This window comes from Pyxicephalus adspersus, chromosome 3 (assembly GCF_032062135.1).
Source record: "Pyxicephalus adspersus chromosome 3, UCB_Pads_2.0, whole genome shotgun sequence".
Taxonomy (NCBI): Eukaryota; Metazoa; Chordata; class Amphibia; order Anura; family Pyxicephalidae; genus Pyxicephalus; species Pyxicephalus adspersus.
Genome location: NC_092860.1, coordinates 21866497 through 21894034, shown reverse-complemented (window position 1 = coordinate 21894034; position 27538 = coordinate 21866497). Strand labels below are relative to the sequence as shown.

Below are 27538 nucleotides of genomic sequence, written 5' to 3'. Positions count from 1 at the left end.
TGTTGACTTTCAATCAAGCACCACTACAAGAATAGATAAGGTCAAGCTGTATATTTCATTAATTAGACAGGTTGACAACTAGACAAGAGTGGCAAATAATAAATGCTGGATTTTAGCAATTACTAACAGAGCTAACTCGGTGGAGAAGACTGGCCATCGTGCAAACATGATTTTAAAAAAAAAAAAAAATGTCAGGAGAATTGTTCCCCTGCTGTATTAATTAAAAATATATTTAGGTATTTTATAATAAGCACAGTGTTGAATTTAATAGCCATTTTTAATATCTGCCTGGTTAATAAGTCTTTTTAAAAAATTATATAGACTAACAGAATTAAAACAAAGACACTTCTAAACAACTAATACAGAGTCCAGTTATCTTTTATTAGGTCAGTTTTTTTTATATATTTACAGTAAAATAAAATGACATATATGTATAACTATATACATTGTCTTCAATAAGAACTTTATGCAGAGGTGTCAAAGAGCCTTTCAATCATGTCCCCAACTTGTTCCACTGAATATTTGATGTATTTATCCGGGTTCTTAGTAAAACTGACACCAGTCCCATACCTGCAGAAAAGTAGAAAGGGGTTAAAATGTGCTGGGTCGAAAAAAATGAAAAATGTGTACAGATTTTAGTTCTATGACTGTAAAAAAGAATAATACAAAAAGCGGATAATTGGCATCATGCTGAGCACAGACTGAACAATTATCTAACTGGCTATCAATATGATAAAGATTTTAGAATCCTTCACAAGAACATGAAAATGGGAGGGTAGAAATGAAATGTGGATCTGTTTTTTTCTTTACCAGCTGGGGGATTTTTGCAAAAGAAGATAAAATGCCTAAGAAACTATAGCCAGTGGTTTATACCTGGATATTAATGTGAGTTAAAAAAGACCATAGGAAGATGTGGCTATGGAAAGAGAACACAAACAAACACTAGCTGTCTACAGATGAGGCAGCAAGGTATTCTGCAAACTATTCTACATCCCCCACAAACCCCAGATGCTTACTTACTTTTCTATATCAGGGATGGCCCCTCTGATATTTACTCCCTACTGCCTGAAATTTTCTTTGGTGCTGGAAGTGGCTGTTTAGTGAGTGCTGATAGACCCTAATAGGGCCATATTATAACCATATAGGCAATAGTGGTATGGCCCTAGTCTATGTGTGCAGGCTTTGGAAGCAGAAAAGATTTCCAAAAACACCAGAGGAAGTCATAGGGGTTATAGAAAAGAAGTTAAATCTGTGTTCTTATAAATGCTTTGTTCCACTTTCTTCATCAGAAATCCAAGCCAGTTTTTTTTACCATGATTGTAATGAGTACACCCATGTAATAAATAAATAATGATATAAATAATCTGAAAAATGAAATGAGTGGCACATCAGTAAAAACTCACTTCTGTAAAAAGGCCCCATATGCCTCTTGTACAATGGTCTTTTGAGCCTGGCGTATTCGCTCACGCTGCTTCTTGTCTGGAATAGCCCAAGACTTTTGGATCTTGCAGATCTCCTCCATACCTTCGTTGAACCCCTAGTTATTTTTAAATAAGAGAATAAAAATCGCATACTGCTGAACCATGACATTTAATGTAAACCTCAGCTTAAATCACTTTAACCCCCCTAGCGGTCAAATTCTGTCCAAATTTCCGTGCAAAAGGTGTTACAATGTTTTTGCATGGAAATTTATTTTACATTGTAAGCTATAATTCTTAGGCATACCTCCCCAAAATATGACCAATAGTTAATAAATTTATTAATAAACATAAAAATAAAATTGTTTAAAATATAATATAACTGTACAGTAGCATATATATAATATATATATATAATATAATTATACATATATTATATGAAGGTTTCTTTGTATTGGACTCAAATTTCCTGCCGCTCCACCCGCATGCACCGTCACAGGAAACCCCGTAGATCTCGGCTTTTCACTTCTCGCCTGGAGATCGGAGGGAGAAGACGTGTCCCCAAGACTTGCAGGGACCAGAAGGACGACGGGGGACAACAACCGAGCAGGGTAAGTGGGGTTTTTCTTACCTTAAAGCGACCTTGAGTGTGACTCGGGATTACCACTTTTTGCAAGTAAAATCCACCCCGAGTCACACTCGGGATTACCGCTAGGGGATTAAAAAGTAAAGGGCATTTCAAAGGAATGGGTTAGAAGTTGCTATCAATGGCCAAAAATCCAAATACAAAAAGCTTTTATTTACCTTAAAGCGTTCTTTTATGACCTGCCGCTCCTTGTCTTTTAGCTACAATGGAGAGAAAATAGAATAACTCATTTAGAATTCTACAAATAAACAAAATTGAATAAAATTTATTTTCAGGGAATTGGACAGTCACCTTGGCTCCCTGAAGTGCTGGCATGTTCTTGTCACTGACATAGTCAATCACTTTTAACCAACTAAAAGAAAAAGAAAAAAAATATCAATGTCTGTCAATAACAGCTTGGCCACACCCACCTGACACTCACCATAGCCTATCACTGTCAGTTATATGTGGACACCCCTCCAAATTCTAAATGGGTTCTTCCAGAGCTTCTGTGACTTCTTGACCAATGAGCAACTTCTGCCTATCAGCTCAGTTTACGTGACACTAATGATCTTTTTGGCTATCTGTAAGGGTCAAATTCTTCCTATGGCCAGGAAAGTAAAAGGCATTTTTCCTACTGACCACCACGCTAATATACAGTAAAATGTGCACAAAGTAAATATACTAGGGGTTCCCTAAAACACGGACGTTATTTTAAGGGTTTCTTTATTTTAAAAAGGATGAGAAAGGCTACAGGTTACGTAACCCTGATCAAAATTCATTACCACAATATAAAGTGCCCTAGTATAAAAAAAACAAAAAAACAAGCATATAAAACAGTATCCAGCAGAAAAGTACTGTAAAAAAAAAATTACACTGTAGATTATCAACCCCAATACTAAAAAAACAAAAAGTCCACAAGATGGAACATGGTTCTGAAAAAAACAACCTTCTTTGGTACGTCTGGATCTGCTGTTCAATATGTTCACGATATAAACTGTCAGGGCTCTTCTGGGTCACAGACACCAACTGCATGAGCTCTGACCTAGAATACAAAGAGGTGTAAGCTTCATCCTGCAGGCAGAATATTCTTGGTTTACACTGCTATAGTGTATTATCATAAGTGAATTATTCTTACTTCTCCAGTGACTTGAGGATATAATTATAATTGTTGTGCAAGAAGATCGCTCCTAGGGCCAGGTCCTCATACATCTTGGATTTGGACAGGAGTTTCAACTGAAGGTTTCCTAAGACTTTACCTGAGAGCAAACAAAGTGAGGGTCAGAACACAAAATAGCTGCTATTTATGTGATGTATGGGACTCATCATCATGATCAAGGGAACTTCAAATCTGAATATTACAGAAAGACAGCCTTATTTGCATGCTGTAATATGCCAAAAAAAGTGCTAAGGCTTATCATAAATCTGTGCTTTCCCCAGTGCAAAACAACTCACTTTATTGCAGACCTTCCAGTAGCTTATACTAGGCTGCTCAGTTCTGCCATAAGGTACTGAAGAAAACCTTTGTAAGCTGCAAGTGGCTGGAATCTGAACTTACACAGTACTAAGGTCTTTGCATCTGTCCGCCCTGACCCAGAGTAAGGCTGAGTACACACCTGCAATGGTTCTCGTCCGATAATCGGCTCAGGGCTAATATCAGAGAATCTGGCATGTGTACAGCGCTTGTCATCCATCGTCTGAACGACCACTGATGATGGATGATGGACGACGAACGATCGTAGTGGAAGTGAAAAGGGAGAGAGTGCAACAGGGTGCCGTTCCGTCTTTCCCCCCCTCCCCTCTCCATAGAGCTGAACAGTGCTGTATGTACAGCAGTCGTCCATGCATCCTGCATCATTAGTCGTTGGAAACGATCATGAAAGATCCTTTCCAATGACATTTATTGCATGTGTGTACGTAGACTAAGTCATACCCTGCATACTCAGAAGTATACTCACTGGCTATTTTCTTTGGCTACTGACACAAAGCAGTGGGGGAGCAAAGGAGGGGTGTAAGGATAACAGTAAAGTGTTCTAAATAGGCAAAGAACAGGTTTGCTTAAAGAGCCATAGGGAAAATAACGTAAGGGACCTGAAGCTTACCGAACATGTCTGATGAACAGGTCAATCTGAATACTCACAGATATAAGTGCTGAGGAGACGTCGACTAAATTCAGTGCTGTAGCTGCTGGCAGTGGAACTGCTCTCTGAAAAACATACAACAGAGAGATTTCAGAATAGCAATCTCTAATTACCTAAAAGGTTATTTTTATGAAGAACAACTTCAGTATAGCAAACATATGAAATGATAGGAATTAGTTTTTGTAACATGACATGAATAAAGCTCACAATGTCTTGCACTAATCCACAGGGTTTTTTGTTTTAAAAATAAAATTTGTAATTAAACTTACCGGATTCATACCTTTTTAACAGTTCATTGAATTGATTTGAATGTATAAGTATAGTATACTTATAGGAAAAGCAAGTTGTCCCTCCTATCTTTCACTTTTGAAAATGTAGGTATGGCCACCCCTGGATATACTAATATTGGATAAACTATGAAAGAAAGAGACGGGACTTGCGGCCCTGGTTCTAGAAAGTAATATTTATGTATTTATGCTTTGATTCATACATAACTAAACAATCATCACAAGAAGATACCCCAGCCCATTACATCATGGTTTGGATTTCGACACACTATACATAGAGTCACTAGTGATTTTTAAATGCATCGGTAAATCATTTTACCCTACGCGTTTCGCCAATGTGGACTGTATATGTAATCAACATACATCTAAATATATACAAATTGTTGCATATATGTTTTCACTGTACATGTGAATATATTTAAGAATGTATTTCTATTACCTGATATAATTTCTATATCTCATTTCATTTATCTAGTTTTGATGTAAAATATACAATCCTATATCATCTATATGTAACTTACCAATGTATATCTACCATCCCTATATTGTATTCATCATACAGACCGAGAAAGTCATTACCACATACCCCTGAGGAAGCCTACGTTGGCGAAATGCATCAGGTAAAAAGACCTAACGGTGCACTTAAAAATCAGTAGTGACTATGTATAGTGTCGAACTCCAACCCATGATCTATCTTCTTGTGATGATTGTTTAATTATGTATGAATCAAAGCATAAATACATAACTATTGCCTTCTAAAACCACAACCGCAAACCCTGTCTCTTTCTTTCATAGTTTATCCAATATTAGTAGCTAACTTATGCAACATGAAAATCAAAACATAAACCGTGTACACCAAACTGATGGGTGAGAATAGGAATCTCACTAGACACACATGAACAGTGCTGCAGAAATAGATGTTTGTGCAGGCCTGTATAGACATAAAAGGATGGTAATGTATAGAAGAATGACAATGATCAGGGTTTTACAACCTTCTTGTGTTTTCTGGGGGCATCCATAGGTAAAGTATTATAGTTTGTAAGACAGGGTGGGGAAAGGATTATTATGTGAGCAGTATGGAGGGTCAGCATCACATGTGGATGGTACCTAGTAAGGTATGCCCAGTACTCCAAACTGACATCCACTCAAGTTTTGATATTTACATAATTCACCCCAGCAGCCCACCTACTGTTTGCATTAGTACTGTTGCTGTGATATTTTCAGGAAAGCTATGTACAGCACTCTGCTTGCCCCTCAAACCAGCCATAATCTGCCTTGATTGCATTAAGTAATAGAGATACGCACATGGGCCCCCAGCCGCAAAAGATTGCTGCATATGTGGAGGATTTCAAATCTTCAACCCCATCATGACGCTTCCAAATTTGCTCAAAGAATTAGAGGAATATGGCTTATCAAATTTCAAGATCAATTATTCTAAATCGGCAGCCTTCAACGTCTTCCTACCCCATAATCTCTGCTTTCAGCTGAATCGGATTTTTGCCTTTAGCTGGGAACCCCACTCGATATCATACCTAGTAATTAAGATAACTCGCAACTTGAATGATCTGTTCTCCAACAATTACTTACTTCTTGTTGACACTCTACACAAAAATCTAAACAAATGGAATCAGAAAGCCTTTTCGTGGATGGGGCACATCAATTTAGTCAAAATGAAAATCTTACCCAGGTTCCTTTATATTTTCCAGACTATACCCATTAAGGTGACCAGTACATTCTTTCAGACCCTTTCAGCAAAAACTTTCAGCTTCATTTGGTGCAACAGGACCCCTAGAATTCGCAGATCATTGCTCAAAAAACCTAAAACCGCAGGTAACTTAGGGGTACCCAACTTTTTTTACTATTACTTGGGAGCACATTTAGCGAGAGTAGTAGATTGGTGCCGGAACAATCCATATAAGCAACGGGTAATGTTGGAACAATGCTTCTCTCCATCCCCCCTGAATGTACTGCCTTGACTTCCATTATTGGTTGTTCCAATCTTAAAACACATCCCACCATCGGGCACACATGGGAGTTATGTGTTAGATATCTCCACAAATTTAATCTCTCACCCTCGCCATCCCCGTTCCTTCCTATTCTGGGTAATCCGGCCTTCCCTCCTGGAATGGAGGACCCAATATTCACCAAGTTTCGATTAAACGGAACCTACAGAGATCTCCATTTTATTCACACGTGTCAGTGGGTAGAGAAAACCGCTTTATGCTTGATGAATCAAAATTTTAGACTAGACTTCTGGAGGACAGCACAACTTTCTCATTTTATTCGCACACTGGCTCCAGCGGCGACTTTTAGTGGAGATCTTACAAGGTTTGAACAGCTGTGTCTAGGTGATGGTGGTACTCATTCTCATACCCCTTCTCCTTTTAACCCCCCTATGTTTTTTGAAAACCCTAAATAAATGTTAAAAAAATAGAATTAGAGATACAGTGATGTTGTCGCTGGGTCCAATGTAAGTTATGCAGTGAAAAAGGTTTAATCTTAAAATATTACTCTGTTGATTATGAAAAAGGGTGAAACAAAGGCAGAAACAGTAGTAGAAATTCCAGTTTTTATGTGAAATGGTGTTCAAAAGAAGCAAGATCTCCTACCTGAGCAAAATGGAACATTACAATCCAATTTTGACATTTCTGTACAGTTCTCTTTTAGAAATACCAAATCTATATAATATGAAGAACTAATGCAAACTATTTATTGGCATCCAATCAGGCACTTGCATCAGATGAAATTAGATTGAAGCTGATGACTTGGGACATGGGATTGGGGAACTGATTCTTCCTGCAGTAGTCAATTGTTCTAGCAAGTTCAGAGGCACATTGCAATTAACAAAAAGTAAAAAAAACAAACAACAAAAGTTGTAAAGTAATTTAAAACACTTTCTTGACTTTAATGTGATTTTACCTGTAAATTGGTGCCAAGAAACTCTAACTGCAAACAAGGTGTAGACATAACTATAGCTGAACTCTCGGGAATGCCAGTTGCTTTGCAATTATGCTGACCCAAAGCCCTGCATAATTTCTAACTGAACAGGTATGTAGATCCAGAGTTTTAATGCTCCACTGCTTTCACTAGGTATATGCTTGTTCTACCTTAAACAGTACTAAGGGCCAGAGCAGACAGTGTAATTTTCAGAACAAAGGCAGCAGAATGTAGGTATAGTGCTCATCTTAAGATATATATTTTTATATTTTTATGTATAGTTTTATATCTAACTAAAGAACTAGAACAAGAGTGGGGGGGGGGGGGGGGGGGGATCATCAAATGTTTTGGTGGACACTAAGACAGGAATTCCTTTTTTCTGTCCTGTTTTTTATTTTTGCCTTACCTGAACAGGAATATAATTTTAGCTCTATGTGTCCCCAACAGGACATATAGAGCTAAAAACAAACTTGCATGTGTTTTAAACCATGCTTTCTCCAAAAAAAGTTTGGATTTTCATAACGGTTTACAAAAAAAGCTGGAGGTCCATCTGAAAATGTTTATGCATTTTCTTTGTAATAGAGGAAACACAACTATATAGTCCAGAACCTGACATAATGTAGTTTCAGCTTGCATTATGCTGACAAGCAGAGCTGATATAAGTACTACTGAATCACAGAAACTTTTTTCCTAAGCTTTTCCTAAGCTTACACCCAATATTAAAAATTCCTTAAAGTGGTCATGGTAATCCTCACAGACAGGTAAAGGGAACAGAAAGGATTGTTCCATAAATATTCAACCCGCTACTCGTCTTATATGACAGCTCTAATGATTCTCTACCCCACCACCTAGACAGCCACGGGCAGCTAGAAATATGGCACCTGCAGGTATGGATGAGAATAAGGCTAATTCTTCTTCTTAATGTGACAGCACTAATGCTTGATCAATGGCCCCATGGTGTAATATGGAGCCCTATGTAGGCTCTGACAACAGTCACTCAGCCTTTATATGCTTGCTCGTGGAGGCTAAACAAAGCAAAAAAGGGAATGAAATGAAGCTTAAAGAGGAAAGAATAAATGGTAATCTCTTTGTTTGACCTGCATGGGCATAGCACAGGTACACCTTAAAGCTGACCTCCAGGCAAGGTAGCGAATCCCTTCCCAAAACTGCTCAAGGGGATAATGAATAAGCTGAATTCTTTATCCCATACCTCACTCCCATCATCTAGTGCTCCAGCACTCCTTGCATGGTGGTGGACCCCTATATATTCTCACGTCCAATGCAGATCAACTGACTGCAAATCCTACCCAATAGTACTGGAGAGCTTTAAATGGTTTAGCAGCAAAGAAAAAAGGGTTCAAGTTTTGCTGCATGGAGGAAGCAATAAGGTATTTCACCTATGTCTATGCCACAATTCTGGACAAGCCGTGTGAAGGGGAACTCACTGCAAGGGTAATGTTCTCCAGCCCTGGTTTTGGTTTTAAAGCAGTATTACATACACCGTGTATTATTATCCATTGGTTATACCACGTTTTTCACTTTTTACTAGGCTTAAAACATGGACAGGGGAAATTTATTTTTTTGATTTATATCCTTATTCTGTAAGTGTTTGGGGGGGGAAATGTCCTGCCTGGCAAATAATGGACATAAACAATCAGTTTTTATCATGAAAATCACAGAAATGAATGTAGAAATGCAAGAAGAACATAAACACGGGGCATAGGGCACAAGTATTTAATAGGTGAGATAATGAATGGACATTGCACAGCCTTATTAAAAAAGGACTCAATGACAAAATGAAAAAATCGAATTAACATGCGATACAAGTAGCCCTCAGCGTGTAAATAAAAAGCGACCCACTACCAATCGAGTGTTTTTTTTTCACATATTATGATTAGTGTCAGGAGGTTGTCTGGCGTTTATTATCTCTAAAGCATGTTGAGCATAATAGGAAAGGAATTAATAGAGCATATGTTCTATGTAGTGTAAGAGCGTCACCAATTCTGAAGCCGTAGTTGTTATTGCAGTTTCTATGACAACTAATGCTGACGTCTTTTACTAACAGCTGCTAAAGTTCTATTCTTGCTAGATTTCAAAACACACCTCAAATGTTTTTTTTCTCACCTTCAGTGAAATAAATGTTAGGAAATCAACAAATGGTGGAAAGCTGGCAGCATTTGGATTTCTCCCTAATCTCTTATAAATGCTGAAATAACAAAGAGCTATAAATAGAGGTTTTATAGCATGTAAGGCGCACTACTGTCCTCTAGTGTCTTTGTCACGTAATTACAGCAGCAGAACCAGCTCCAGACAGATCAGCAAACAACATGCATTGTGCTTGTGTGAAAAACTGCTACAATTTCACCTCCTAAGCGTGACCGTCCTTTCACAAAACAAAAACAAGCAGCTGATGGGTATGAATGGAAGGTACCTACAGATGCCTGCACATACCTGTGGCAGCTTTGAGTGCCCCCTGATATGTGCAAAAACAAAAGTGTCAGTAGACTCAAGTAATGTGCCTGATTTATTAAAGCTCTACAAGGTTGAAGCTGGGTGATCCAGCAAACCTGGAATTGATGTCTTAAAATAATTTGCTATTAGTTACCAAATGTTTTCAATCCTGGACCTGATCCATTCCAGATTTTTTGGATCACCCAGGTTTACTGATAAAAGTGTATCCTCTTCAGTCTTGGAGAGCTTTAATAAATCAAGCCCATTGAGTTACAACACTTTTTCTGCATAAAATGCAACCTTACTGCAGTGCATGGCCACACATGAGACATGATTGGGCTGTCATTCATTCTCAAACGAATAGGCTAACCTTTCCAGAGAACACAATGTGAATGCCAATACAATGTGTTTTCAAGCAACTAACATTTGTAGTATGAGACATCCCCAATGCTAACCTCCGTGTTTCTGCTAGGTCAGTTTCATTTTCTCAGCCCAGTTTAGCTTTTCAGTTAAAAGCGGGCCTTACACTCTCACCTTACTCACGTCTACTTACGTTACTAAACCCAAACTTCTGGTTGGTCCGAGGATCTGGCATGAGCAGAAGGAGTTTTTTCTTCAATGCCTTCTCCCAACATATCCCACGCTCCCAACACACAACCTGAATATAGAACACTGCTCCTAACCTTGCCATTGACATGTGCCCTAAATTGTGGCACAAAGTCTGGAGGTTCAGCACAAAGATTAGTTCTCAACCAAGACAAAATGACTGCTAACCCTTTGCTAACCTACATGATTTTTAACATTAACTCCTCAGTGTTCTGCTTGCAGTGTATTTGATCTGTTTTTATAGCAAGTGCATCAACACCCCCACTCCCAAATCCTGACAAATGTTGTGTGTGAACTTTAGCCCATAAGAATCCTGTCCAAATACTGTTTGCTGTAATAGCATTTGTACTCTTATTTTGCAAATATTGCCCATTATCATACCCTCTGCACCCTACTGCACATAAGCTCACTATCTAACACTCCATATGCCTCCCCGAATATGCCTCCCTGTCCTACCATTGATACACTCTTCCCTGCAGCATGTACTGCTCACCGGTATACCTTACATTCTCCTCTACAGCACACAGTGGCTTCCTGTCATACCCTCCTTATGCATCTCCTGAATATATTGTGCACTGCCATTCCCTCCACAAATCTCTCCTGTGCATACTGCCCTATCATATCCTTTCTGCAACACTCCTGCACATACTGCCCACTAAGCCTCTTCTTATTACATTGCCTGTTATATACACCGTCTTGATGGTTTTAAAACAAACATGCGTGTGTTAGTTTGTAGAATGATGGGTGTCATAGTAATAATGGACCAAAAGAAATAAAAAGAAATACTCTTTGTATGCTACCTTCCTAACTAAACACAGTAAATATAATCTAGAAGGTGAAATATTGTTGTCCATTCCTTTGTCTTGCATTAAATGAAGCACACTTGTATCAATCACATGGAAAACTATTGTGGATAATCCTGGTGACATGTACACAATATAAAACCAGCTGTAACTGAAATCACATGGAAGGTTGCATTCATTCCTAGGAAGTGAATATATTGTGCTCACTTAAAGCCATACATAAAATGGGTGTAGTTATGAATATATATATTGCTTTCAAAGAAGCAAAAATGGAAATGAAGCTTTATGCTGATGGAAGTTCCTTGATTTTGTGATGATGAGACTGGAAAATCATGCTGCAACTAAGTACACATTGAAAACTATGATAAGGGGAACACCTAATAATATTACACTGCTTACCTCTGGGATCAATAGGAATATTGTAAGTGTCCCCAAGAACTATTGGCATTGTAAGAAAGCAAGAAAAGAAAGAGGAGCAGGAGGGAGACAAAGGGCCAAAAACAACAAGAGGGGGAACAGAATATCAGTTTTAGTTAAAGGAGAATATTAAAGATACAAAGCAAAAATTACCAATGTAGAGAAAGTCAATAGACTTTAGAGGGAAGCAAGAGAAGAAAAGCACACAAAATGTAGTAGGAAGTTTATAAAAATACAAACTTAAACAAAGAATAAATTAGAAAAGGAGATAAGACAGGGCAGACACAGATATTCAAGTCTATGAGTTGCCCTAGACAGCTAGATATCTTCTCCAGAATGAAAGATGTAGAGACCCCCTGCTTGTACTCTGCAGTGCTGGCAACCTCTGCCGCGAGATTACATAAGATAGGTATTTAAAAACAAATTACTACACAGTGCAAATAGCTAGGGAGAAGACTGGGGAATGTGCTAAAGCTAATTTGCTGCTTGTTAATATTATGCTAATAGAATATTGCCCATAGCCTGAGCATGGGTGTACTTTAAAATCGCTGAAATAGCTGATGTAAAACATGTAGTAACTCTCTGCAATACATGCACATTTCTCCATTTGACTTTGTAGTTACAAAACAATACCTGGGCATCCTAGAGTATTGTCATAGTGAGCTCCTAACACTGCTTCTGCTGCACAGAAATCCCAAGCTGTGTTGTCAGCTCTTTTTAGGTTTTCCCAGTTAGACTACAGAACTTCAACTAACCTCCACCCCTCTCTCCCTCTGCATGTATACACCACTTTCTTAACCAGCAAAGTAATAATGCTGCAGTGAAGCTTAAAGAGTCTGCCTAGACATTGTGTGTTGGTAAATAGATCTATGGAGATGTAGTTCAGGACTTGCCTGCCTTATTAGGAATTGATCTAAGGTACCCTGCTTACCCCTTTTCTGAAAAGCTGTCCCTGCAAGAACTTACGATCCAGGTGATGTAATCAACAAGTGCAATAAAAGGTGTTTCTAGCTATAGGATATGCAAAACCCATAACATTATATTGAGACGTACCCGAGCGGTGAAGTACTTTGAAAGTACTTTGGGTCATGACTACACAAATACTTTGAAGCACAACTTAACCGGGTATGGTATACTAACTGTAGTACCAGTTTCATAAAATTGTGACAAGAAAACAGACAACCTATGGGAATAATCTGGGATCAGGATGGGTCTACATGGTGCATACCAGCTGGTGAAATTTTGTCAGCCTCATTAATGAAGTATAATAGGTATCAAAAGAATAATGAACATGATTACCTTGTGAGGCTAGCATGGCTCCTGCTGTCTCTTGGAACTCAAGTAACTGTTGCAGAAAAAGGATGGCCTGTGTGGAATACATATAATTGTTTAATCACTACAGTTTGAAAATGGCATAAACACACTGATGGAAGAATACAGTCAAAAAACTGTTAAAAGCAAGCAATACAAGACCACACAATACGGTTAACTGGCAAACACATCTATTGACGTTCATAGAGAATACTTACATTACTTGTCAATTCATGCACTGTACCATCTTTGGACATGCTGTTCTCCTTATCAGGGTCATTCTGTGGGCAAAGAATTAGAGTTTAAGCCACTTGTACCTCCGAGACAATATAATCTCTTAGTAGTGTAACTTTCCAGGTGGACGTTAGTTTTACGCGGTGTGACAACCCAATATGGATATGAGATATATGTCTGCAGAGTCTGTATGGATCTCAAACTCCCTTTAACTTTTCTTCACTCGTTAACTGTGCAGGTCTCAAATTTTGGCCCCGTGAAGTTGTCTAACACACTGACAGCAAAGCTGCAGGACCAGTAAACAAAGGCAAGCATCTAATCTTCACACAATTTACAGATAGGATGCACCAGTCAACTTTTACCCTAAAAAAAAAAATGTTTCACTTTCATCTAGAAAGTGTACAATACACCCCACTAGTGACTAGCTCAGGATTTCAAAATTCAATTAAAGCTGTCTGAAATACCACACTCTGTAACTTAAAGCCTGCTTTGATTTTTTCCAATGCAATCCCAACCTCACAAACCTTCACCTGACATGTGGAAAAAGCACACTGAATGTTGGTCTATGAGTAAATACCAGACAGGCATTTTAGTCACATAACTGAGCTGGAACTTGACCCTAATTTACCTTAATACTGTCTGCAAAATCTTCAAGAGCTTTGGCTCCTGTTGTCTCTATAGAGTTTATGAGGTTTGGCAGTTTGTTCTTGGTGCTAGCAGCAGTACCCTTAAAAACAGAAAAAAATTATAAACATGAATAATTAAATTATTTATTGTATGTTATTTTCTATCTCTTCTTTCTCCCCACTTTCAAGTTTCCTCACCAATGCCTGCTAGGTCATCTAATCTGTTCAGAAACATTTTCTGGAGAGAACACCGAAATATAACTATAGCCAAACTAGTGTTGCAAAGTGTACACAAGGGAAAAAATCTCTATCAGGTATTTATCTCTTTCTGGGGAGATGTATGCTCTCTTATGCAGTGGAAAATCCAAAATGTACAAGGAGTGAGGGGAAATAATATAATTAATAATAATAATAATAGAGACATCTGCTCTTGTCTAGATAGTATTTCCCCTCCTTTGGCAAAGATATTCTCTTAATTTCTATTGTGCCTATGGAACAACAATTCATTGAAAATCTGCTTTACACATCTGTAAAAAAAAAACAAAACACTGGTTAGGTTTTTTTTTTGCTGATTGCCTGCTTTATCCGAATTTAAAAAAAGTTTGGAAGCAGATACACCTAAATGGTACAGACTCATTCTTTTCAATAAAGCATAAGCCCACCTGTAGAACTTTGTCAAACTCAGGTTTCAGAAGTTTCAGATGCCTTAATATGGGGAAGATGCTCAAAACAGAGGTGAAGTCATGCCTAGAGTTGGCTTTCCTTGCAGCTAAAACAATGTTTTCTCCCTCCAGCATGAGGTTATCCAGGGTCTCCTGATGAAACATAAGAAAAGAATGAGCTATATCTTGTCTGTAAGATGAACATTGAAATAGTGTCAGCCATCATTTCACAGCACCAACCTGGATGAGAGAATCAAAAGTCTTTTTCTGATGATGCTCAGGAATGATGTCCATAAGTAGTTGGTATTCACTTTGAGCAAGTCGCACAAAAGCACTGATACAGTATATGTAAGTATCAATCTCAAGATCAAGTACATCCTCCTTCCCTAGAACAGCAAGAAAGGAGATCTCATTGAAAATATTACAATAGCAAAATTAACTCCCAAGATAATGAATAACATTATAGAATAGTAGGACATCAAGGTGGCAAAGTGGTTAGCACTCTTGTCTTGCAATACTGGGGTTTTAGACTATATTGCACCAACAATTCCAAATTCACAACTTCTTAACTTGTGTGTGTGTGTTAAAAATTCACTCTTGTAGGATATCTGGCTTTATCTCAAACGGGTTCCACTGTGTGTACATTCACATATTACAGTGGTACAAATGTTACCTTGTAAGCCTCTTTAGGAGTAGGAAATCATTTGAATGCTCTATGTGTGTGGTACAATTTGTCCATTCTATATACATGGGAAAAGTACATCTTAACAAGCAGTTGGAGTTAACAAAGACTGCATGCCAATAAGAGCTAAAAAGTTAAGGGAAAGCCATAAACAAATATGTAAAGTGCCATGAGAATTCCAATTATCTAAATGTAATGACATTCTAATGAGTACTTTCTGTATCACCAAGCCTGGGCGTGTATGCAAAAGTGTTTGCTGCATGCTTTTTCTATGTAAATATCTAAAAGTATTGACGCCTGGGATAGCCAGACAAACCGCATTTTTGTAAGGAGATCAGTAATGGCAACCTTTACATTTCTCTCAGTACAGGTTCATTAAATGTCTACATTTCTGTATTACTACTTGTACTACAGTATTATTAAACAAAATAAATTGACAGTGTAGACTAAGGAGATACCTTTATAGGTGGGACTTCAATCTGACTTGCAGAACAGTCAAGCCCATTTTTACAGACTGGACCTAAAATCCAAAAAACCCCACAAGCACATGGACTCAGATGAAGCTCACATGGGTAAAACCAGGTGCACCTCGGCACTTTTCGGACCAGGTTAGGTTCACTTTTGGAAGACCCCACTCATAAGATGCTTTGTAGTATACATTTAAAGGAATCCCCCCAAGTTGGTAGACCAGTACTCACCTAAAGGTGTCCCGTGTTTTTCTCCCATTGCATCTCCATGTTGCCTGCTACGTGAATCTTGTTCGTGACCTGATCAGTGTGGAGGGTAGGTATACTGTTATCCAGTAAATTATACAGATGCCTGGGCCACGCAGAGTGGCAGTCCGGTGTCCGAAGAAAAAGGAGAGGCGCAGAACTGGATAATTATAGTTGGTCCCTTTACAAATATTCACCAAGTACCCTGCAGGCTACAGTCTTCTCAATGTCAAACACTTTTTGGTGAAATTCAAAATCGATTTATGGGCAATTCAATGAAACAGTCAAATGGACTTCTTTGTTAAAAAGGGGAAAAAAAAATCAACCCGTGTATGGCCAGCTTTACTGAATTTTACCAAAAATTTAAAATGAGAAGATCAAATTCCTGCCAATTAAGTTTCAGTCCAGAAGAGTGTAGCCTGCATTTTTAAGCCTGCCACAACAATCTAATATTGCAAAAATATTACATTCAGGAAGCCCCAATCAGCAAAAAAAAAGTTGAACAATTACCTTCAAGGACTCCAAGGCTCGACCCTCCCTTTTTCCCATCAAGCCCGTGCTGTGAGTACTGTTTGAGAAGATTTTGAGCTTTGCGGATAGTTCCTGTCACCAAAAAGGAGAGCAAGAAAAAGAAGAGGGCGAGGGAAGGAAAAATAGGAGAATGAACAGGAAGACACCAAACACCAAAATTTAGATTGAAGGTCACCAAGTAAATCGCAGAGAAGAATGACATTTACTGTGCATTAGGGATCGCTTAGAAAATATTAGAGAAGCATTTCACTACCACCACACCACAAAATATGCTGATAAACCATCCTCAAGAACACTTGATTACAAAAAAACAAAACTGATTACCAAGCTGGAAAAAAGAGCAAGAATTTATATTGGAACAACAGATAATCTGAAATTGGGGGTGACAACTATAAAATGAGGATTAGCCTATGGTAACAATCAGGACAGACAAGTTGCCAATCCCCTTTCAAAAATTTTCCACCTGTTCTTTTTATTTCAATGAAAGCCCAAATCTCCTAATTTGTTTCATGAACTACATCTCATAGTCCCTGTACCTGGCTACCAAATTTTGAATTATGTAATGAACATGATAAAGCAACTGTGTAAACAATGGGGAATCTACCATGGGTTTCTCAATGCAGTTCCATAAAAGAAATAGAATTTCTAACCCTCAAAAACCCCAAAAAAGGATTGTAGAACCTATTTTTGATCTGGGCTCACTAGTGCGATTTCTGGATCTATATATTGTCTATAAATGGCATTTAATGCTTGGTATGTGGCCGGTGGGTCGGAACCAAATCTGGTTAATACATTTATTAAGATTCTGCTGTGAGTCAAGGGATTTTCCACCTCAGAGTTCAACCCAGAAACTTTTTTGAGCTGAGTAGAAGCTGTAGGTGGGTGGCAGCCCCTGTATTGTGACCCAACTCTTCAATAACCACCTAAAAATAGCCGGTGCTTACTGAAAAGTGCTGGGTGGTGTGCCCAGCTAAAAGGGCCTGGGGAGAACACTGAAGTTGAATACTGCTAATCAGGAGTCCCAGAAACAGTAACACACCTGTAGTGCCGGCCCTATATTAAAATGACAAAATCAAACCAGGTATCTGTAGGTTCCAATATTTTACTTGCAAGTTAACTTGATATTGATAAGCAAAATGGAATTTAATTCTTATGAATAAAATATTTAGAACTTTCCCCTGGCAGCTAAGCACAGCTGTTTGATGTCTTGAAGAGGTGTATCAGCATACTTTGTACATAAAATGCACCCGAAATGTTATTTCAGTTGACAGCAGAGACGCAGGCCAACCATCTGGTAGGGACGGGAAGAAAGAGAGTAGATTGTCTCCCACCCACTAGCCCGGACACGCGGAGAGGCCTTAACTCTGGAAGGCTGCAGGCTGACAAAACAAGGATTATCAGGTTACATGAATGTGTATTAAACAGCACAGGAAAGTACATCAGACAACGAAATGTTAGAATATGAAAAGCATTTCTGCAAACAGTGAGTAACATGACACAGTGATGTGTCCTTATGTGGTACATACTCCACAGCCAAGCCAAATCAGTATGCCATGACACTCATTATCTGTGGCAAAAAAGTTTTAATGATGCATATCGTTTTATTTTTAAAATTCAGGTTAAAAAATGCTGCACTATTCAGACAGCTAACACAAAGAAGCTTAAAGCAGAGTTAAATGTCCCTAGCAAGTTACAAGAGATTGCGCACAGCGTCAAACATATGTGATTCATGTTTAGGGTTTATTACCAACTTTGTACATATTCACTTTTGTTACCTGGTATGAAGACTGCTTGTCATCAGGATATACAAAAGAGGAAAGAGCCAAATCAGTATCTCCCAAACAAAGATGGAACATAAAGCTCCTCCTAAACAAATGTCTACTTTTATACAGACAGCGTGGCCACTGAAAATGAGGCAGCACTGTCATGCTGAGGACAGCTAATCCAATATAAAAATGCATCAAACTACCCTAATATAATCGCTATGGTAAAAGCTTTTTCTTTATTTAATTTAAACAGTCTGCAGAAAAGGAAAACTACTTCTGCCTACACAAATCAACTAAACCTCAGAAACACTTATTGCAATGTACTTTTTTTAATAACTTACATATTTATTTGATTGTAATAAAAAGAGAATAAGGCCTATTAATAGCTGCCTAAAACCTGATTAACAGCTGGAACATAAGTAGTACATTGCTGTATTTAATTAGTGACTCTGCCAAATAGTAAACTAAAATGTGAAGCTTTTACTATCCAATCAAAAAGCTATGGAACCCTGACCCATCATACTTTTATGTGGAGAAACGGACATCTCATTCCAAAAATGTGAGCATTAATATGGAGCTAGGTCTCTTTTTACTGCTATAACAAACTATACTGTTCTGTGAAGGTTTTCTACAAGACTTTGCAGTGTGCCTGTGCCAGTGCCAATGTGTGTGACTTTGCCAGTGTCAATGTGTGTCCATTAAGCTGAAAGCATCTGTGCAGTCACGTATGCTTTGTTGCGTTTCAATCCATCTTAAAGATGATTAATAGAGCTGAGGTCAGGTTATTTGAGTTATATTCCAAACCTTCTAAATCATAGCCTTTGTGCACAGGGACAAAGTTATAATGGAACAGGTAGGGACCTTCTGCAAACTTGTGCTACAAGGTTGGACCTGGAAAGGCCTATAGTGTTTTTTTATGCTGTAGCGTTATTATTACCCTTCTTTGGAAATATCATAGATCTACATACTTTCAAACATATAGATAGATGTGATGGCCAGGTATCCAAAAACAGTTGGCCATATAATGTAGACAAGTATAAAGGTCTAAACTAAAGAGAAAAGGTGGTGGAAAGCTTGAAAAGAGAAAGGATCCTCAAATGTTTTCCCTAACAATGCATGTGTTCCACTCTGACCTGGTCTCTTGGCTGGTTTCTTGGTAGGGGTATCTTTCTTCTTATTTTGCACTGCGGGAGAATAAGGAACCCCTGAAGATGAACTGTTCTTTCGGAAATGTTCTTTCAAGCCCTTGATTGAACGATCTAACTGGCTTGAGCGAATCTGGTAGTATACATTCATGAAGTCTGCAAAGAGAAGCAGATTATTATCATTTAAAAAAAAAGATACAAAAATATATCAGAAGGCAAAGAGGCATAAAAAAAAAAAAACTATGAAGTCTGGAAGCAATGAATACTGTAAAAATGAGTGAAAAAAAAACATTTATAAGAGTACAGCAAGAAATGCAAAAGTATTTTGAATATAATTTTGAGGTCACGTCAAATCTAATATTGTGGTTCGAATGGTAAAGTGACAGTGCCTTTATAAAAGGAACATACTCAGCTTACCAGCATTCTCTTGCAACTCCTGCCTCTAGTAAAGCAGGCAAAGGAAGCAAAGGTATCAGCGGGTAGCAAATAATAAGAGAAGAGATGATGTCAATCCCCTTATCATGTGACAGGGCTGTGGTCTAGTGACTGGCTTCTAGACTGCAGCAATATTACACCGGTAGTGGCAACATCTTTCCCCATACCCAGAAACAATGGGTCACAAGTTGTAGAGGAAGCAAAAGCAGCAAAAGAACACAGCTAAGGTGAAAATAAAGGCACTATTTCCTCTGTCCTTCATGGGCAAGGTAACTGTATCTTCAAGGGAAACCTGTCAGATTCCTACAAGTAGTAATAGAGAAAGCAATAGTGCCACAATGCTTTTGATGCCATCTAAAGGGTCCCTGGTGTCCCCAATCTCTGGGTAATGGAGATCACAAAATTCACTCACCTACCAGCTCACCACATTCTCCTTTATGTTCTAGTTGGCCAGAAGACATACTCCCAAAGGCAAAGTTCTCGGTACTATAAAGAAGTGCTAGCATTTGTATATTACAGTGCATAGGGATTTAGAAACACTAGAGAGAGACAGTTAAGCTACAATAGGATAGGAATTCCAGTAAGAATAGGATGACCAGAACAGGAGGATCAGCAAAAGACTACCGGGAAGTGTTAAAACTTGCTAGTGTTAGAACTGGAATTCAGAGCATCCCATGTAACAAAAAAGACTGTCAACAAAAAGTCTTTTTATTACCATGATGACACTTAAATTGACCAATAAATTTCAAATTAGTCAACCTTTTTTTGTTATTTATAATCAGCAGAACAGCTCTGCTACTCTTTTATATGTGCTACCACTTTAATTAACTTTTAATTGATTTGAGAACCACATATATCAGGAGATGCCAGCTAATCTGTCTCTATATGATATACAGATTTAAAATACAATTAAAATATTATCTACTGAATGATTCTGTACCATTTTTTAGAACCTCAGTGTTATGCACTCACCTTGATTTCTACCAAATTCTACCAACCACTGAGAGATGCGTATGATGTCCACCAAGATGCTTTCTGGAAGATGTTCCAGAATTCCCTCCTCCTGTCCTTCTATCTCTTCATCTGTACCAATGAGATCCAAGATAAGAATTGGAGGAACTGATTTACTGTGTCTCTGAAGGAGGTTACGGAACTCTGCATCCAAAGATTCTTTTCCTCTTTCAAACAGTGACTTCTGCAAAATTCGGATAAAACAATCGTTATAAAAATTTTTAAGTATTAACTCACAGAGCAAAACACTAACAAACATTAACATACAGAGCATGGCTTTCAAAGTATAGTTACGATGTGAATACTAATTTCCTAAGAATTACTTTTATATCTTAGCATGCATATGATTCAGAACTTACCACTCTGTTCAACTCTGGGCTGTCAGGATTGTTATCTTGAAAATACTCCACTGCTTTCTGAATCTTGGCAATGCAGCTTAAGTATTCCTCTAATCGTCCTGATGGCCTAAGAAATATAAAGTGTGAAAAGTGATTTTCATACATTAAAAAAATCTAAATCAACCTGCCACAAAATAATGAATAAATTACTAAATTAAAGTTTAATCTGAAGCCTTTGCCCTCTTACTTTACTGACCCTCCTTTCTTATTAACATGCTAATGGAATGTTTAAATAAAACTTTATTCAAATTAAAAATGGGTGAATGTCAGTTAAAAAAATAGTGTTCCATTCCTAGCTAGACTGCACCTCCCAACCCCTACAAGTGATGCTGAAGCTTAATGATGGAACTGAAATTACATGAATGAAAGGAATGGGAAAGGGCTACATGATGCTGGATGTCCATGAGCTAAAATATAGGATGGGTTCAAAAAAAATTCCCAGGAATCAATCCAGCTAATCAGCACAAAAATCTGAAACTTTTTTCTAACATTTAGAGAATAAAAAGATTTCTGTTGAACCCATTTGCAAATATATATCTCAATACAGCCAGAAATCTAGGGCTCATTCTGCCACCTAGTGGTCAGTTATAAAACAGCACAACAGTCACTAAAGTATATGCAAACCCTTCCCCATGCTCCTGAACATACCAATAGTTAAATCTTGTCTGAATCATTTATAAATACATCCCCAAAGTGCTTTTAATTTCCATACAATGACTAACCAGTTGACAAAAAAAATCTTGCGTTGCCTCATCAATTTTTGATTGTCATTTTGCCCAACAATTGATCACATAATATATAATAAGCTTTAGTTGTAGCTATATATGACCAATTACTGGTCTCCATCCTCCTTAAATGTACAGCAACATATTAAAAGCCCTGACTGCCACAAAGCACATGTGACTAAACAAAGTATAGCTATATCACAACAGCTTACTGCAAGCAGGAATAAAACAAATGGAATAGATGTATGTATAATCATTAAAAATACATTGCACTGTTCCTCTCTTTCTTACCCCTCTCGGATGACCCTCTCAGTCTCTGTGGCTACATGGTAGTAGCTAATGACATGATCCAGACAGGAAAGGGTGCTATCCACATTCTCCTGCAAGCGTTGCAGGGTCTCAGTTTGCTTGTGCACTGGGATGATGGAATTCTCCAACTTCATTAATCTGCTCTCGAAGGAAGAAAGGATGGAAACCTAGAAGAGAACACACAAGAGGCTCCAGTAATGCCCATAATTTACATAATCCGATTAAAAAAAAAAAAGACATAAGTTCATTAAGATCAACCACTCGCACTGATCTGCAGACCAAGTCCTATTCTATGCCATATACTTACCATGTTATTGGTCAGCTGATCACTCTTATCCAGACTCTCTTTGATGAATGTCAGCATTTCTTCCTCCTGATAAAAAGAAAATCAATATTTTAATATAAAAAGATCACCAATATTTAAGACATATTATAGTTTCATTTAGTGTTTTCAAATGATTGTAATGTCTCTGCATGGTGACTGTGTTTGTGTATATATATAAGTTAAAAAAAAGAAGCTAGAAGGAAATTATATTATCAGTCTGTGTTATGATTTGAAAGCCTAGTTTCTTTGAATATTTTGTAATCATAATTATATATATATAATATTATTCCTATTATTACACAGTATTTATATAGCGTTGAGATATTGCGCAGCGCTGTACAAAGCCCATAGTCATGTATCTAGTTGTCCCTCAAAGGGGCTCACAATCAAATACCCCTACCATAGTCATATGGGGAAGCCAATTAACCTGACTGCATGTTTTTGGAATGTGGGAGGAAACCCGCACAAACTCGGGGAGAACCTGCAAACTCCATGCACATAGTGTCCTGGCCGAGATTGGAAACTGGGGCCCAGCACTGCAAAGGCCAGAGCGCCAGCCTTTGAGCCACCGTGAAGCCCATATATATGATGATATATAATAATATATGAAGAACTATGTATATTTATGCATAGCTATACATAGTTCTTCACTACGGATTTTAAGAATGAATCTTGCCAGGGCTTTTAACAAGCCGGTCGACGGTCTACATGGAATGCAGAGCAGGGTTTTAGAGAGGTCAGAACAGACTGGCAAGATCACAGGGCATTCAGAAAAAAAAGGCAGAAATTCATTTTTTCTCTTTATGGGTTAGTTTTACTGGTGTGTTACTAAATGTGTTTTTACTATTTTTACACAATCTGTTCCTTATTATAAAGGGACAGATAGACGGACTAATGCTCTGTGTACAAGCACCTCACAGCCATCTATGGAAAAGGAAATGCTAAAAAATTAAAGCTTAAGTTTTGTTATCTGAGTCACTCTGCTGACATAAGTATGAAAATATTACGTTATATGTTTTCTTATAAAGCTAAAAATTAATATTAAAGTGACCTCACTGCTACAGAAAAAAAAACACTATCAGCAGTTAGGAAAAGAATTTGGAAAATCCTGGGTGACCAACCATTGGCCCTTTGGCACTTACAGTGCAGTCCTCGGGCCCCTTGCAGATTGTAATGTGTTCTCGTGCTTTCTTAGACCAGTGGCTACTTTTTTTGTGCTGCAAATCCAGTTTCTATTTTAAGAATTAGTTTTTTTCTCCTTTTTACAAAAGATTGGATTTAAATGTCACATGGGTAAATATTAAGAGGGCTGTAGATGTGGAAGCAATGGCATTTTGCTATCCCGCCTCCTATTGTGTAAGCCCTCCCCGACCTCCTAGATTGTAAGCTCTTAAACGCAGGGTCTTCTCCTCCTTCTGTGTCACTGTCTATCTGTCTGTCTGTCATTTGCAAGCCCTAATTAATGTACAGCGCTGCGTAATATGTTGGCGCTATATGAATCCTGTTTGCTAATAATAATATTTATAATTTGTAGGGGTGACATTCATCCCACTGACAACCACTAATACACGGTGATCTGTGGATATAGTATAATAGAAGGGGTTCCCCAAGACCCCAAAGTTATTTCAATGGCTCTCCCATGTTAAAAAGTTCTATACCAAGTAAGTTGGCCATCCCTGTGTTAAATATTTAGCTCCTATTGACCAGTATGTTAAATTGTGGAACTCCTATTGTGTGATACTTCCCCCACCTCCTAGATTGTAAGCTCTTCAGGGCAGGGTCTTCCCCTCCTCCTGTGTCACTGTCTGCATCCGTCTGTCATTTGCAACCCCTATTGAATGTACAGCGCTGCTTAATATGTTGGCGCTATAAAAATCCTGTTTAATAATAATTATACTAATAAATACATGTGTCTGACACCAGATTGCCGCTGGGCACTGTGGTTCCTCCGGCACGTCGCTGAATCATTATTGTGTTCTGTAATTATATAGCGACCTGATAGGGCAGTGCTCAACCCAGGAATTTTTTTGAGCCGGGTGGGAAGAAATTGTAGGTGGGTGGCAGCCCCTGTAATGTGACCCAACTCTTTAGTAGCCACATAAAAACAGCCGGGTGGTTACTGAAAAGTGCCGGGTGGTGCGCCCAGCTAAAAGGGGCTGGGGAGAACACTGTAGGGGAATCACAACCCCCAGCGCAGGGCCCTGTATTCAGCACAGTGTGGGATGCCAGTAATGTCCGTAGCTCTCCAAGACATTTCATTCTCCTCCTATCAAACAAAAGCAAAATTTTTTGTTTCTTTTTTGCTGTAATGATTTAATGATAAAAGTGGTGAGCTCAGTAAATAAATGACCAATCTGTCAGGCATGAATGATGGAAGCTGCAGCGGTCATCTTATTTTCACACCAAGAACTGACAACTTTATCCTTTCCTCAATGCAAATACAAGGGTAGTCATAGCTAACCACCATGGGGATATTCTACTTTCCCATCTTTTATGGATATTTTCTTAGTTACTGACCCATCTTAAGTATATTAGAAAAGTCAGGGCTGCAAATATGTATATCTGATACAAGTGATTTGGAAGCCTGCTAATGTCTTCCTCACTCAATCTCATCACACGCATGGCTCCAAGACTTTTCTAGAGCTGCCCCAACTCTCTAGAATGGTCTTCCTCATCCTATTTGCCTTGCTGCTACTTTCTGCTCCTTTAAAAGAGCCCTCAAAACCCATCTTTTTCTGTCTCTTAAACCCTCACTACTTACCTGTTACTACCGCCACCTTCTAGATTGTAAGCTCCTCGGGGCAGGGTCCTTCGGTGTTACTGTCCTTCATTTGCACCCTTTTATGTGGAGGAAATATTCAGTGTTTTTTTTTTAGGTGCAACACCCTTTTTTAAAAAAAAAAACGGGTGCAGCATCGCCCCCTAATTCTCGTCCCGCCTAGGCGGTCGAGAATGAATCGGAGCGCAAAGCCTCCCAGGATACCTATGTCAGGCATGCCAGGAGGCTCTTGGGTGCTCTTTCTGCGCATGCCCAAGAATCCTCTTTGCTCAAAAAAAAAAAGTCACGCATGCGCAGTGAGATCGGCAAATTTTTTTTATCCTTCTTCAGCTATTCTCGCTCCTGGAACCTGAAAGAGAAGACAGCAGCGCCCGGACTGCCAGCTCTGGGAAGGATGCCAAGATGACGCGGGACCCGATGCCAGACACCCAGGGGGTGATCAGCCTGTGCTGTGGGATAGAAGGTAAGTGTGTTTTTTTTTTTTTGAGTATAGTTCCTCTTTATGTACAGAGTTGCGTTATATGTTGGTGCTATATAAATCCTGTTTATTAATAATTGGATCAGCATTGCATTATTAATATTATTAAACAAGATTTGTATAGTGCCAATATATTACGCAGCGCTGTACATTGACATTCACACAAAGTAACATTTCAGAGCTCTGACAGCTCCTATGATTTTCTTATGACAAGATTCATCCCTTAGGGATCCTTCAATTTCTATCTGCCTGGTATAAAGCCCAGCACAGGGTTCAGCATTGGCTTCCCAGAGGCCCCCTGCACTTATCATTCAGGAATAAACAAGACACACAACCTGCTTCAGCTTCCCCTCTATCTCCTTCTTCCGGCCCGATGTCTCCTCGTTCGGAATCATTTTGCTGGGTGTATCGTGCAAACAATAAAACGATACAAGAAAACTGGAAATGGAATGAATCCCTCTCCACCCTTCCTGGCAGCTCCAGCATCAGATGTCAACAAGCCTCACATCCGCCCAAAGGTCAAACTTACTTCCGTCCGCGGAATGTCCTCCATGTTGGTGAGGGCAAGTCTGAGAGCGGCTGCCATATTGGTAGAGGCAGGCTAGCTAAAACACTTTATTAAAAAAATAAAAGTACAAACGCGAATATGTACAACAGTGAACTTCTTCAAAAGACAGAGTCTAATATAATATTATATGAATATTTTGCACAATTTAGAATCAGTATACACAACTCACATTATATTCACATAGCTCCCAGTTTCTGCAAGTTGTCCCGCTGTCAAGGTGAACTGTATGAAATGACTGGGACGTATAAATGATTGATTTGTACTTGGGTGTAATTCTGCAGGTTGCCACTAGATGGCCTCAACAGCTCAGAGAGTGCTAGTACCCGGGTTACATACGAGATAGAGACTATAGATTTGTTCTTAAATTGAATTTGTATGTAAGTCGGAACAGGTACATTATTTTAATAAATGCAATTAGGACAGATGTTTGTCTCAAGATATTATTAGGCAGCATGGTGTCAGTTACTGTATAACATTCTCACTGTGAGTTATTCACAAAGAGAAAAAACTTTATATAGCCTAGACATTTAATAACTTCTGGAGCAAGCTGTACTTTGATATGCAAAAATAAACAATTGCAGAGTTTGTCTTGGTCATCAAAGAGTTACAAGAGGCTGCAGAAAAAGCTCACCCCTCTAAGATCACCCACAACCCATCAGCTGGTGTATAGGAGCCCACAATGAATGATCCATCTATCCACCAAACAGGGATGGGTTCAGTGTGGAGATGGCAGCGACGCTGGAAGATAAATGAATGGATCATCCATAGTGGGTGTGTATACACATTTCTGGAACCTGAAAAGGTATTAATTAAAATTAGAAAAAAGTTTTTATACATTACAAAAAATTGATTGACTAAATGGATTTATTTATTTATTACATTTATTGATCTGAATGTTTTAATCTGTAGCTTTTGCTGTTTGGAGCATCTATTGTCAACCAGTGTTCAGTGTAATCATAGGGTTCCTTCACAAGACTTTCTCAACCTTGGGGTAACCCTTGAAATACCTTTCAGGTCTTGGGGAACCCCTTATAATAGTTTATCGAGGGCAGCATGGTGGCTCAGGGGTTAGTACTCCAGTCTTTGCAGCGCTGGGTCCCAGGTTTGATTCCCAGCAAGGATACTATCTGCGTGGAGTTTGCGGGTTCTCCCTGT

At 38.5% G+C, this 27538-nt stretch overlaps 1 protein-coding gene across 9 annotated transcripts; it reads right to left on the bottom strand.

Annotated features, from left to right (window-relative positions):
- Positions 1 to 362: 362 nt before the first annotated feature.
- EXOC7 (exocyst complex component 7) lies at positions 363 to 26306 on the bottom strand. 9 transcript variants are annotated; one of them, XM_072403851.1, is made up of 22 exons: positions 26151 to 26306; positions 22541 to 22606; positions 22216 to 22400; positions 21161 to 21266; positions 20763 to 20985; positions 19344 to 19511; positions 18220 to 18231; positions 16424 to 16516; positions 15899 to 15967; positions 14759 to 14904; positions 14519 to 14671; positions 13859 to 13957; positions 13215 to 13277; positions 12985 to 13051; positions 11668 to 11706; positions 4184 to 4249; positions 3182 to 3302; positions 2993 to 3088; positions 2356 to 2416; positions 2223 to 2264; positions 1404 to 1537; positions 363 to 570 (listed from the first exon to the last, which is right to left on the bottom strand). In XM_072403851.1, exons 1-22 carry the CDS (start codon positions 26208 to 26210, stop codon positions 465 to 467), a joined length of 2175 nt encoding a protein of 724 aa, XP_072259952.1. In that variant the 5' UTR covers positions 26211 to 26306; the 3' UTR covers positions 363 to 464. The 9 variants fall into 9 exon arrangements, with proteins under 9 accessions (XP_072259952.1, XP_072259946.1, XP_072259953.1 ...); XM_072403845.1 differs by lacking the exon at positions 15899 to 15967; XM_072403852.1 differs by lacking the exon at positions 18220 to 18231.
- Between the last annotated feature and the right edge of the window lie 1232 nt (positions 26307 to 27538).